The sequence below is a fragment of the Hippocampus guttulatus genome, chromosome 4, assembly GCF_054856545.1.
Source record: "Hippocampus guttulatus isolate MCC_2025c chromosome 4, RoL_Hgut_1.0, whole genome shotgun sequence".
In the NCBI taxonomy this organism is placed as follows: domain Eukaryota; kingdom Metazoa; phylum Chordata; class Actinopteri; order Syngnathiformes; family Syngnathidae; genus Hippocampus; species Hippocampus guttulatus.
The window spans coordinates 23,175,984-23,190,267 of NC_141264.1; the positions used below are offsets into that span (position 1 = coordinate 23,175,984).

The window sequence follows — 14,284 nt, forward strand, 5'->3', positions numbered from 1 at the left end:
AATTAGATTTTTCTCCTCCATTCCACATGAAGCAAAAAAAAAAAAAAGATGAAAGACGCCAAAGGAGATCGTGATAGTTAAAAGCGCAAAGATTAAATGAGCATCTCGAAATTTCCCCAACAACGATCCTCCCCTTGTAGCATTAACCTTGAACGAGCTTATGAACTTGGCACTCCTCCCACCAGGTGATGTCCGCCATAAGATTTCCCAATCCGCCCATTCTCCTTCATTGAGTAAGAAGCCGTTTGTGACGAGGAAGAAGCAGAAGATCGGTGGACGGTCTTCAATATCTTTTCATGTCAATTTATCCGCACCCGAGTTTGCTGTGGTCTAACCCGACACACTCGGCAGTTTCTTAAAAAAAATCCCTGTGGGGAAGGATCACATTAAGACGGACCCAAGAAGTATGCCCACGATCCCCGACCAGGGTCCCATGAAATATTCTCAAATATGTGGGAAATTATTCGTTGTTGTATGAAAATGAGACTTTCTCTCAGACCGATACCGCGACAGGTTTTCACGCTGCGTATACCCCGATACCAGGAGTCCGATACCGGGAGCCCGATATCTTAAAATAAGGCCAGTATCGGCCCGATGCCATTCGCCCAGCCCTAAAAAAATTGCATTTATTTATTATTGATTTACCACAAGTCATGTTTTTGTTCATCGACCTATGCTTGCGATGCAGACAGGCAGAACAATTTCAACCTCTCCCAGTAGATGACAGAAAGTACATACACTTGTGTTTTTGATTGATTGATTTATTTATTTGGTAGCGCGACTTGAAAGGTTTTTGGAATGTAAAAATAATGACTCATTTAAGGTTGGGAATGACTGACCTGTGCTTTGGGAAAAGCTGACGGTTGCCGGGAAAGCGTAAGAGGGGATGACCAGTCAGTCCAAGTGAGCGTTGTTTCCAATCACTTCATGACCATCACCGTGTTGCCGTGCAGATTTAGCACGAAAAATAAATGTTCCTCTTTTACAACAGCCATCCTTGCACCAAGCGATTGGATAGTAAAAAGCAACATATGAAAAAAAAAACGTTCAGGGCGCAGCACACGCCATATACAAGATTGGTGCTCGGAGAAGAAAATTGGCAGAATTCATCAAATCTTCCGCCGGTTCAAAAACGGTGGCAGCGGCCGTGCACGGGGCCTTTAAAATGTGAAAATAACCCAGTTGCCCTGTGGGAGTGCGTTTTATGTGGTTGGAGGGGTTCAAGTGGGGCCCGTATATTGGTTTGTGTAGAGATGTCGGCAGGTTTTGTCAGGTTTCCCTGGTGGCGCGTTGGCTGGCGCGCTCTCAGTTTCATGTCACTGGAGCGTTTCTCCGACGGTAACGCTGACTGTGTAAGAGTGATTTATGCAGTCATAAGAGCGAGCGGCCCGTGCCTCATTCTGACACCTATTATTAAAATGAGACATTTGGAGTGTGGAGAGGAAACAAAAGCAGGGAGAGTACGAAAAAGCGGCACCCGCATCTTAACTGTACAGCATATCGGCCTGGATGCTCTTCACAAATACACTTGACCATTTGGAGTCCTTTTTGGACCCTCCATGAATTCCTGTCAATTTTTGTGTTAAAAAAAAAAAATAGTAACACATCCAATAGGTGCACAATAGTTTCCTTCTATAAAATCGTCTACTTCCTCATTTCTGAATGGCTTTTGATTGCAAAATAATCTTATTTTGTGAAATACAAACACCAGAGCAACACCAACTCACCAGGACCGTTTCGTCGCCATATTTTCCAACTTTTTTCCATTCATGACACACTCATTCATACCTTTTCTATCATAACACATACACCACGAGTGTCAAACTCAAGGCCCGCGGGCCAGATCTGGCCCGCGATATCATTTTATGTGGCCCGCAAAAGCATTTTATTTTTAGCATTTTCTTGTTACCAAACCCCTCAATACAGTAGTTGACTTCTTTATATGGTTTCACAGTCATAATGACCCTCCAAGGGCAACAGTCACTATAATGTGGCCCGCGACAAAAATGAGTTTGATCCCGCTGACATACACAAAGATGAAGGTACGTTCATGTTCCCCGTTTGAAAGGATTCTTCCAATTGACTAAAAATCTGTCGCCCGTCGATGTTCCCCCTGTAAACAGTTGGCAAACAAAGGGGATTTTTCAATCAAAAATGCGGCACCGCTACTCTCTGCTGGTAGTGTTGCTCAATAGTACTCCTCAACTGCTTGCAATGTAAAAGACCAGTGCATCATACCCACAATTAACCCCTCCCAATGTAAAAAAAAAAAACAACAAAAAAAAAACTCAACAGTTTGCCAGCCAATCACTTACGTTCGTTTTTTTTTTTTAATGCAACTTGAGTGTGACGTTCAAGGACGCAACGGAAAACCGTTTGATTGTTTTCACAAATCCGACTCATGCGCAGCGACTCTTCCCTGCTCCGTTGTCGCCTAGACTCAGGTGGGGAAAAACAACAACAGACGATAGCGAAGCCAAATGGGAAGGGTTTTTTATTTATTTATTTGTTTATTTGCCACGCCGAGCTCCCAAAAGTATTCGTTTGTTTATTCTCCGCGCCGACGTGAATGGCAGGGGGAGGACGACGTCTGAGGCAGATGAAGACTCCAAAAGGTTTTCCCCGGGAGCTTCAAGGCGCACCGCATATGAATGTCTCCCTTTCCCCCTTGCTTTTTTGTGCAACTATATCTTCCCCCTTCTCATTGGCTCTTATCTGCATGCTGCCATTTCCCAAATGAAGCCACACGAAAACAAAATGAAGCATGGCTAAACAAAAGCATCTCAGAGGGGTTTGAAGGTAAGCTCGTAAGGAGGCAACTTTCTGTTGCGTGACATCCGACCACTTTGGCTGCACGAGTCATGACCTTGTGTTTCCTGCAGACAGATTTATTGAATGAAACTTCCTCGGAATGATTCAAAGAAAGTGTTTGGAAAAGGGCCAGTGCATTCTCCATTTAAAAAAAAAAAAATCATTTGTTTTTTTTTTTAAACGGGAGTCATTACAATTGATTTCTCGAACCAATGGTTGTCTTGTTCATCTCAGAGAGAAAAGTTACTCACTAGGCCACGCCCCTTTAGGATCCATGTCAACGCATGAATGCAACTGAACTGTGTGCGTTTGTGTGTGAATGACTTTCAACTGAACTACATTTCACCACTTTATTGAGTGGTGAAATGTATGATGCTTTTTTTGTGTGGATATTTTACAGCGGAGAAATTTTTCACACGACTGAGTGGCTGGCGACACTGCGGGGTCATGTTGGCCTTTTATTTTCCCCCCTAAAAATATGAAGTCCTGGTGTGTAATCGCCGCTTGTAACCGTCGCTCGCGCTCCCGAGGCTGGGTGACCTAAATGTTCGACTTACCTCGATCTGCCTGCGTTCACTTTGCACTTGGCAGGCCGCCACTCACACACACACACAGCAGGTGCCGGCATGCGGAAACATTGTGTGTGTAGGTGTGTATGTGGTGGGGTGGGGGGGCTCTAATTATGAACGTCTCTTAATACAAAATTTTCAAGTCACGAAACGTCTCAACAGGAAAGTATTGCCTCTTGTTCCGAAAGAAATTTCAAGTTACGAAAGGTAAAAATACAGTATGGGCCGCTACTCGCAGCTCCGAGTTTACCTGAACGCAACATACTTATCCCTGCTCTGCCATTGGCTATTACTGAGCATCATGCTGGCATCCCATTGGCTAAGAGGGACTTCTACCGAATGTGTCAATGTGTGTAGAATAGATACACATGTGTCGATGCTTTTTATACTTTAGGAAACATTTATGTCTGAATTTTGGGGGGGCTTGGAACGGATTAGAACATTTACATGGAAAACACGTCTTTACTTACAAAATGTTCTAGTTCAAGAAATTTCTTCCAGAACGAATTAATTTCGTAAGTAGAGGTACCACTGTACTAAGCGGCAAAGCCAAGGTCACGCTAGTTGGCGAGCGACGGTTATAAGGAACCTCTGGATACTCTTTCCACTGCCTCCTCTTTTGGTTGTGAGTAACGCTAACCTTGCTTCATTCGTTCCAGATGCGGACGAGCCTGCATCCTCCCGCACCTCGGAATGGCAAACAATTTATTAGTATTCAAATCTGCAAAGTAATCTATGCAGTTAATTCGGAAGCGTTAAGAGCTAATGGACTCACCGAGTCTTGCGCCCCGGGGGTGGGGGGCCTGCCGCACAGAATGAGTCCATCCATCACTACCGTCAGCGATCCTTTGCGAGCTGACGTCTGCGTCGGCGCATCTTGACAAGGAAACCGAGGGGGCGGGGCGGCGTCCAAGGTGGCTTCTGTTGACATCTTGAGAGATGAACTGGAGACATTTTACTGCCTCTGTCACTGCGTTCTGCCCTCGGTCTCTGATGAGGAGTTATTCTTGTACAGTGGAAGACAATCCGTTACATCCGTGGCAAGTCCGTCCGTGATCTATGCGGGTTATCCTGTTCAGGCTTGTAGATAGATAGATGTGTACCACTTCCAACATTGTACCGTTTTCAAAAATGAGGCAAAGGCTTTATCCCTGCAGGGAAAGAAAAAAAACAAGCAATCCTATCAACCGCGAATCCATTTATCTGTTGAATTGAGAATTATTTTAATCGATTACGAATCGGTTCATCATTCAGAGACGTCGTTTATTTTAAAATGATCCAAAATCCTCAAAATTTTCAGCCTCTCAACTGTCAAATACATTTGTAGTTGTGTTAAAAATCTGCTTTTACTTTGGAGAAAAAGGATCAAGACCTTTGCCTCGTTTCTGGCATGTCATGAACCGAGCCAGAAAGGCAATCTTAATTGTATATTGTCTGCACAGTTTGAAATACAGTCATGAGCTGCGCCCCCAAAGTATACTTAAGAAGAGGCACCGAATCAGTTTCAAAACTGTGAGTGAGATGAATCAATGTTGGAAAAATGGACACATGAACAGCTTTAGGTAGCGAAATGTTTGCCAAAGAAAACTTTGTACGTCTTTGTTTCCAAAAATTGGGATTTCCTCTACTAAGATAAAGTTATTCTCCTGCATTTGCCTTGGCGTAGCTTCAAGTTGTCTTTTGGGGGCGCGGGCGGGGTCGATCCCCCCCCCCCCCATCCCTCCCCACTCCAGGCTACAGCTGCTGAATATTCTTGTGCAAACAGCCGGCAGATGCGTCTTGGCCTCCATTCATCCGCCTGATCCTCTGCTGGCTCGCACGTGTTGCCAAATGACTCCTCATGAATAACGGTTTGGTTCCGGAGCGATTGGATAAGTTAACTCCACATGTGGAATACTTGGAGCCGTTTAGCATCTGCACTGGATCAGCACAACAGCTGCGTTATTGCCCGCATGAGCTTACGAGTGCAAGAAGGGGACGGGAGACGTAGGACAGGGATGACGATCGCGCCACCACCCAAATTGCCTATCTTAGCTGTTTAAATACACCACAAACTACGATCCCAAAACAGTCTCATATCATTTCAAACTTGTCTTGCATTACTTTTAAAAATACGTGGTTCACAGATGAGTTGATTTGCAGCGGTCATTTGAGTGTACGATGCGTATTTCAGTGTACAGTTGAAACTCGAGGGCCTAGCTAACATGCTAACCTGTTTTGATTATTTGTAATGTATTGAGAAAATTAGTAATTGTTCGTTTCAATAAACTGTAACAAGTGTAGCTAAGGTATGTACAGTCGAACCTCGTTACAACGTACCTCCAGGGACATAATGAATCTGCACGTTATAGCGATAGTTCGCTGTAAGCATTTTTCCAGTAAAATGGCCGCCGGCTACGATGCATAACACAGTATGAGCATTTATAGATGTAAAAACATGAACGTGGAATACAGTATAAACAATGACAAATAAATGATTTTGTAAGACATGAAACACACAACTGTAGAGTTCCTACTTCATTTCTGAAAACATTCAGTCAGCAAATGTGACCTGCCATGGGCAACTATCTAGTGCCACTGAGTGTACTTCCTCGAGATCAATTCCTATTCAGATGGGACCTTGGCGCCATACAAAATGCAAATACTGTCAGTGAAATTACAAACCACAAATAGCCACTGAAATTTGAAAGACATTTGCGTGATTAGCGTTAGCCCAAGAAGCTAATGATGCAGTCCATTTGTTTGTACAAGATCACAAAATCGAGTCTTTTTTGTGTGTGTGTGTGCGTGTGCGTGTGAGTGTGCGTGTGTGTTCAGAATGCAGGTCTTTACACTATACCTCTGTTGGATCTTCTCACTTTTCTCTTACCTCTTACTGTCATCCCTTTAGAAAAAGGGCTGCAAAAAAAAAGTTGAAAGGGAGAAGGCAAAACACACTCACAGAGTTAATCCTTTGATGCAGGTTGTGAAATGGGGTCCACTGAGATGGTTTTATTGTTGCTTGAATTGTTTTTTTTTTTTTTTGATACAACAGACATCAGCTCACAATATTACAAAAGAGGGGTTTTTTTTTTTTGCTATTCGCAGCAGGGCTTGGCTCCTATCTTCCAAAAATCCACATTCAATGAAGAGCGCCCCCCCCCCCCCCACGCCCCACTACCACCACCACCATTTTTCGAAATTCCTGGTTCACTTTGACCACCGAGATGCTCACAAAGGATTTAAGTGAAATTACTCCCCCCCCCCGTTTCTCCTTTCACTCTGTTTACATCACTGAAATAATTCTCAGACAGTTTGACTCGTTTCCCAGATAAGACCTGTTCGACTGCTAAAACAAAAACCCACAAGTCTTGGTTTCATCATTGAATGAGAAGGCTCTGGAAAAAAAATTAATAAAATAAAAACACAAAATAGCCCAATGCCTGACGAAAGGAATGGAAATCATGATGCTATTCAATAATTTGACTCTGAAAGCCAATGCGTTTGTTCTGATGAGGGTGTATTAAAGAAATCGCATGGTAATAGGAGAGCAGCTGTTCAAGAGCCATTTGTGAGCAGCGAACTGTGCTGTGCTGCTTTGGTTGGTCCAAATGGGTGCCTTGTGGATGGCTGATTGGTTTTTTTTGGGCTACAATTGTGGGGAGTGAGATGGCAAGCCTGCAGTTTTTAGAGCCAGGGCACATATTTTAAATTGGAAAAATATCATGGCACACCACCCAAGTAAAATGTGCCAAAAGTACGGATCCTTTGATGTCATGATAATCTCGTTAAAATGATCGTAAAACATTTGGGCTCTCAGTCACTACCAAAATACAAAGGGAGGAAAATCACACCGTGACCTCAACCCTATAGAGAATCTGCGTGTTAGCTTCATTGAGATCCACCGTGCGACTCCTTCACGCAGCACTTAAGGCCGCTTATTATTCATGTGTTGATTGAGGATTATTGTTCCATCTGGCTCACAAGGGTACAGATGATGGGAAAAAAAAAAGGAAAAATGGAAGCAGCACCACCTGATGTCGGATTTAGGGATGCGGGGCTAGCGAGGAACCGAAGCAAGCAGGCCGAGCTCTCCACAGGGTGGGGTGGGTCAATGGGATCATTTTTTTCTGCAGGACTGTCATACGCCACGGGTTGCCTCATTTGTCTGCACCTTTGTTGCCAGACTCCCTCCACAAAATTCCAAAATTAGGCCGCAGGCCAAGCAGTAAAGGGAGGGTGGTGCTGTGGGGGTGGGGGCATGTACTATATCGGCGAATTGTAAGAAAGCCTCATTTTACTGAAAATGTAGCACATCATGGACATATTGCATTTTTAATAATTGCTGAGTAGCTGGAAAGGAGCGGCAATGAAAGATGCCGCTGCTATGTTGGTGCTCCGCATTGCTGGAGTGGCTGGCCCAGTTTATCTGCTGCTCAGGTGATTAATGCAGCATCACCACAAATAAAGGTCAGGGCCGGAGCACGAGAGCCGAGGGAGTTGCATATGATTTGTCTGGGGTGGGGGGGGGGGGGGGGGGGTGTTACATGGTATCACTCGCTGACTGTACAGCCAGGTAATTATTCTGCCTTTTTTTTTTCTTTAAGAGTTTTATTAACTTGTTTTCAAAATGCTGCGGTCACTAAATGGCGGACACTGGACAATGGTCCGCCATCCGGACTACGTAGCCTTTTTGACATGATATCAAGAACAGACTTTGGGAAATTTTTAACAGTACCAAGAGTTGGCAGAATTAGCCCCCGCATATTCTCCACATAAAAAAAGACGAATCAAACACCTTTTGTTGCCGATACAGTTGGGGTGCTGAATTTATGACAGTCCCCTTCAGCTGAACACCGCATTGTTCCTATGTTGAAGTATGTAGAAAATACCATACTATGTGTTTCAGTTTGATATTCTTTTTGGCTAATTATTCGGTCTTGGGGAATGTTTAAGTGCTTGGATTACAATTTCAGGTTTACTTTTTCCTTTTTTGGACCAAGAAAATGCATACACTGCATTCATGCAGCGTGGCGTCACCTCCACATCTCGTTGCGCCACAGATGCTAACATAGCAACAGGGAAAAAAAAAAAAGAAGAAATAACAGTCCATATTATTATGTGTTTCAATGTATTATTTTAATATATGAGAGGGAAAATAGTTTATGGTTAAGCTGTGTAAAAATTAGACACCCTCTTTGATCATGTTTCAATTTTAGAGCAGCTAATTAGTTAGCGGCCTTCTCTTTTGCGCTCAGAACTTGTTAGCTGTCCGTTAGACGTTTTGATCTTTTTAGTTTGACGTTTGCGACATATATTTTTTATAGTTGAAGTGGGATCCTCGTCACTCCAAAACCATCATTTTTAAGTAAGCCCACACACACCCCCCCCCCGCAAAAAATGGCAAGTTTGTCAAGCCATTATAATATTGCAGTGTCAGAGAGGACAAGCCATTTTCAAGACTTTAGATCAGTCAATAATTTGTAAAAATAAAACATTCACATGGAGACTGATCAATATTATAGATTTGTGTTAAATGAAAATTTTATCAAGTGTGGAAATGACAGATTTAGCCTTCTAAGGAAGCCTTCTGTCAAAAGTCCTTCTTCCCGGCAAACACGCACATATTCTTCTGATCGCTAGCTGGGGTGAGCTGAAGCCTGTAATATGAACATTTTATATGGACTTTTTTTTTCTTCACTTTCGTCGATCAGTGCGAGCAGGCCTAATTAAAATACATTCAAGTGTGATTATGCATCGCTACGGTTCACCTAAATGATCATCTCCACTTTTACATCTTCGAGATGCGCCACAAACCAACTCATGCGGCGTCTCTTCCAGAGAAATTGCTGCGGCTAAATGAAGCGATGATTTTCTTTACCTGTTCCAGCTGTAGCAAATGGTCTTCAGTCTGACGGAAAATTCTGTTCCTTTCATGGCAATATGAGGGATTTAAGAAAGACGGTTTCAAGAACGTAGGGCTTCGAATGTCTCGAGTGGTGTCGTGTCAAACTGGTTTTCGCATCCCTTGGATTTCTTTAGTCACAATCGAGTAAATGCTATATGAGCACAAACGGTGCAGCAACACATGAAGTCAGACAAGATAACAATAATGTTAATGTTTTTGTGTTAGATTCCCAGCTTATGAAAAAATGTAGTTGATGATTTCCAACTATTTTCTTAATTTTGTGCAAGTTGGCTATTCTCATTGGTAACAACAACCCTCATGGTTTTCACGTGTACGTTGTTCCTTTTCTCTTGAAGGTCAATGGCAGAGAGCTGTCCAAATCCAGCCATGAGGAGACGTTGGAGAGCTTCCTCCCCGCCAAGGACCCCGTCGTGGTTCAAGTCATCCGGCGGACCCCCAGTGGCCGACCCCATGGCCCACCTCAGGAAATCCATGTGGTGGATGTGTGCACTCAGACCGACATCACCTTCGAACACATCGTGGCGCTGGCTAAGCTGCGGCCTACGACGCCTCCCGTGCCGGACGTCTGTCCCTTCTTGCTTAGCGATAGGTGGGCTCACGTTGCTACATGCTCACTTTAGGACATTTGAACTTTACTTGAGACCACTTGTCACCTAAAGTCCGGCTCATTTGAATGGTGTGAGTTTAGCACAGCTTTTGAGTTGAAGATAAAAATTAGGTCGTTTAGGTATCAGGCACTCAAACTGAGTTTATATATGAGTGGTGTATATTTTGTGGTAGTTAGTAAAAAGGTTATTGGACTGAATGGTGAACGGCACGTAAAAAAGCCACACGCAAGCCATTCGTTGAGTGTGAGTCACTCATGTCATGTTTTGAGTTGTATGTTATAAATAGCTGCTTTAATATTAACAGACATGCTTCTTTTCACACCCCGCCCCCCCCAAAAAAGCTCGTTTTTCTCTATGCTTTAGTCAGTCGCCGGTATTTTTTTGGTGAAGCCAATCATTCTACTGCTTACTGATGAAAGAAAAAGTGAGATGCAAACTGTTTTTCTGTTGGTGCAAGAAGGCTACTCTTTATTTTGCTCGCTTCTGTGCTTATATTGCCACAGGACACAATGTTATATTAATGGAAAAATTAGTTCAGCTACCTTGTACAATAGAAAATGAAACAATACCAATACTCTGTACGCAACTTTTTGCACAACATAATCTTAAATTATCATCCAACTAGGGAGCACAGAGAATTAATGATGTTATTTATCACCAAAGTTAATGACACAAATATTTACATGCAAATCAAAGAGAGTATCAGCAAGAGGTTTTCCTTGAAAAACAACAACAACAAAAGAAACAGGAGTCATTATTTCCCTTGGCGTCGCGGTGATTTTGTGTTCCGCGCATCACATAGTAACAAACGGGAAAAGTTTTGCATATTTTAAAAAGTAGGTTTCATCTCCCGGGAATGGAACAAGAGGAACTTTTCTTTTTATTTGTCCTTTACTTGTTCATTCACAAAATTATTGACACTTGAATGTATTGCTCAAATAAGAAAGATACAGTGATGCCTCCTATAATACACCCGATACGTACAGTATATGAAACCATCAATTAGAGTCGAGTATTATCAGGCCAAATCTTGGCCCTTTTCCCGTCACCGTGCAGGAAATAAGAACGCTGCTAGCGCCACTGTTGTCACTTTTGCTCGTCTCTTTTGGGGGGGCATAGTTGCTGGAGGCGTTGGACGCTTGACATAGCCGATGTCATCTCAAAGCAAAGGCTGTGTTGTTGTCGTGCAGAATTCAGGCCGAGGGGGGCACCAAAAGCGGCATACCGCAACAACTATTGGCCCCGATTGTCTTCCGAATGCTCAATTTAAAAAATCTTGTGTGGTCCTGATACTGCCTCTCAGAAATTGACGGCATGATAATAGGCTGGTGCTGAACAATGAGAGTGTGGAGGGGGGTGGGAGGGAATAACCAGTCAAGAGCAGCAGGCAAATCACGGGAATGAGCTGTTATTAGTGAGCGGCTTTACTTTTATCGCACACACTCAAGCCGCAATGACAGCCCTCGATGCCGTCTTTCTTCGTCGTATCGCAGCCAAGACAAAGGCGACAGGAAATGCTGTCACTTGGCGCCGTTGAAAGGGCTTTGAAAGAAAATGCAACTTATGTCCGCCTCTTTGTGTTTTCCCGACCTCCCCCGACAGCTGTCACTCCCTACACACGATGGAGCAGGATTACTACGAAGGCACCGACTACCTCTCGCCACTTCCCGTTGACGCTGACAGGACGGAAGAGTTGGAATATGAGGTAACAATTCCGAGTCGTCTTTGCGAATTAAAACACCATGTTTTTGCGTTCGGTCAATTTTGATACGATTTTGAGGTAATAGTCATATTTGCAAAAAAAGTTATTTGGATCTGTGAAGGTGATGAAGGGAAAAATTCTTGCATAAATTTAACGATGAATTACCGTATTTTCTGCACTATAAGGCGCACCTACAATGAATGGCCTATTTTAGTACTGTTTTCATATATATGGCACACCACATTATATGGTGCATAGAATAGAAGCTACAATAGTGGCTGCAGTTGCGTTATGCGTCCACTTGATGGAACTACGCTAAAGGGAATACAATACAATACAGCTTTATTTATATGGAGCTTTCGCAACTGCAACAAAGCCCTTTACAGAACATTTAAAATACTACGTCCAAGAAATATTGGTTCATATATAAGGCGCATCGGAGTATAAGGCGCACTGTCGGCTTTTGAGAAGATGGAATGCTTTTCGGTGCGTCTTATAGTGCGGAAAATACGATAATTGAAATGAGCAGTTTTCCTGTCCAGGGATAAATTAGCAACGTGAAAATTCACCCAAAATAAAGATGCATTCGAATATCGTGTTAAACCAACCGTTTCAGTAGTTACATTCAAAAGGTGAACCAATTATTTATCATAGATTCTCAATAAATGACTTTGGGATTGTGTTTTTTAATATATAATTTCGATTCAAGCTGTCATAAGGAACAATCCCAAGTATTGAAGTACAGAAATCAAGTAGCATTTGAAATCCTGAAAAAGTATTTCCTGTGTTTAATGAATATGTGCGTTTCACTTTTTGAATTGAACTTCTGAAATGTCGCTGGAATATAATATTGTTATATTAAAGCCTTTCTGTAAGCCTCTTTGCTATGAACAAATCCAATTACAGTCGACGGGCTCTTTTTGCTCGTCACAGTTCATGCCTGCGTACTGCTACAGCCAAAACGTCTGCCTCTGAAGTGAGGACGTAGGGAAGACATTTCTTTCAATGACTTTACTTGGAGTTGGCAGTCGAGGAGAAGCATTTTGCCGCCACTTCGCAGAGGAAGCCGTTGAAATCCAATTCACCTTTCCTGCATGTCCACCTTTCCGTCCGTGCAATTCCCGTGTAGCTGACGTTCTTTGGTTCAATCCAAGATCAATTTGTTCTTGTTAAAAGTGGACACAGCCTGCGTTTAAATGTTGCCGGCTCTCACTGCGGCCTCTGTTGCTGTCTTCATTGTTGTTTATTGCGTTCCAAACTCAAGAACGGGCTATTCAACGGAGAAGACGATCAGTTCATTCGGAAAGCACCTGGAGTCCGACTTCATTTATTATTTTTTTTAAGCGCTTTGATATGCCAAATGCATCCATCCATTTTCTTCACGGCTTATCCTGTTCACGCTGGAGGGAAGATGAAATCCCAGCAATACAGATTAAAGTGACTTGTATCGTGTTATGTGAGGAATTCAACCAACCGATCCACTGTAGACGTTGGCAAGGAAAGAAACCAGACCATCCTTGCTCGATTTAAGATTTTCTGCGTTACGTCGAAGTTGAGAAGCAGATTGAGGCACTGCAGTTATTGCGCTTCAAAGTCTGCATTTAACAACTGAGCGGTACCTGTATCGAACTTGTTTTAAAAATAGTTTTGTTGAGTTTGTACGACACAATAAGTACACACAGTACAATAAAACTAATACTAAAACTTATAAAGATGAAACTAAAACAAAGCATTTTTGGAGAAAAAAAATTAATGAATAAAAACGAACATACTGGAAACTAGCTAAAAAAACTAGCTAAAAATATATGTGTGTGTATATATATATATATATATATATATATATAGAAATTTTTGCTTTTCGGCAAGTTCGTTTTATTTGAGTTTTTCCGAAAATGCTTTGTTTTAGTTTAGTCTGTATTCGTTTTAGTATTAGTTTTATTTTTATATTTTATATATATTTACATATATAGAAAAAATATTTAAAAACATAAAAAAAATTTTTTGCTAGTTTTAATATTTATCCGTTATATCTATTGAAATATCTATTGAAAATTCCCCAAATATAATCCTGATCTGCACCAAGGTCAGATAACTGTTCCACTGCATCGTCTGTGAATTTTGGTAATGTCAGTAACCTTAAGTCACTGACCTCAACCAAAGGTACCCCTACCTACCCCTGTATAATCTTTTTTTTTTTATTTATAATTGTTTTTGCAATGTCAGTACCTTTAAGAAAAGGCACGCAAGCGCAGGGCGAATATGCGAGCGGATGACGACCGTCGAATGGAGTTCAATCCCCAAAGTAGTACGATCCCAATCATAAACGACATCCCGTTAAATAAATAGCTCTCAACGTGTCGCTTATTTCCACGTTAAAATTGCAACGTGATCATGAGCTGCTGTCAGGAGGCAATCAACTCCAGCAATAATTGATGCTTACTTTGGTTTACGATCGTTGATGCGGTGCGTGTAAAAACCATTCCACCAAACGAGCCCCCCCCCCCCCCCCCCGCATTATTGCCGGCTACATTTTGTTTGTGGTATTTGGAGACAAAGAGCAAAAATAAAAAAAGGGATCTTGACCATCTTTTGTCAAGAGCTGTGATGACTCACCACAGGGAAAATGACTTTTGCGCTTGTTGACGGGTTTCCCCTCGCAATCTCAGTGCATTTGTGGCCGCTTTTT

General features: G+C 42.4%; 1 protein-coding gene across 1 annotated transcript in view; it reads left to right on the forward strand.

Moving 5' to 3' along the window:
* The window catches only part of LOC147206689 (PDZ domain-containing RING finger protein 4), a 51,974-nt gene that overhangs the window by 25,207 nt on the left and 12,483 nt on the right, over positions 1-14,284 (forward strand). Inside the window, exons 2-3 of the mRNA XM_086109189.1 lie at positions 9,624-9,877; positions 11,499-11,601. Coding sequence (XP_085965315.1) covers positions 9,624-9,877; positions 11,499-11,601 — 357 coding nt within the window. The remainder of the gene's footprint in view (positions 1-9,623; positions 9,878-11,498; positions 11,602-14,284) is intronic.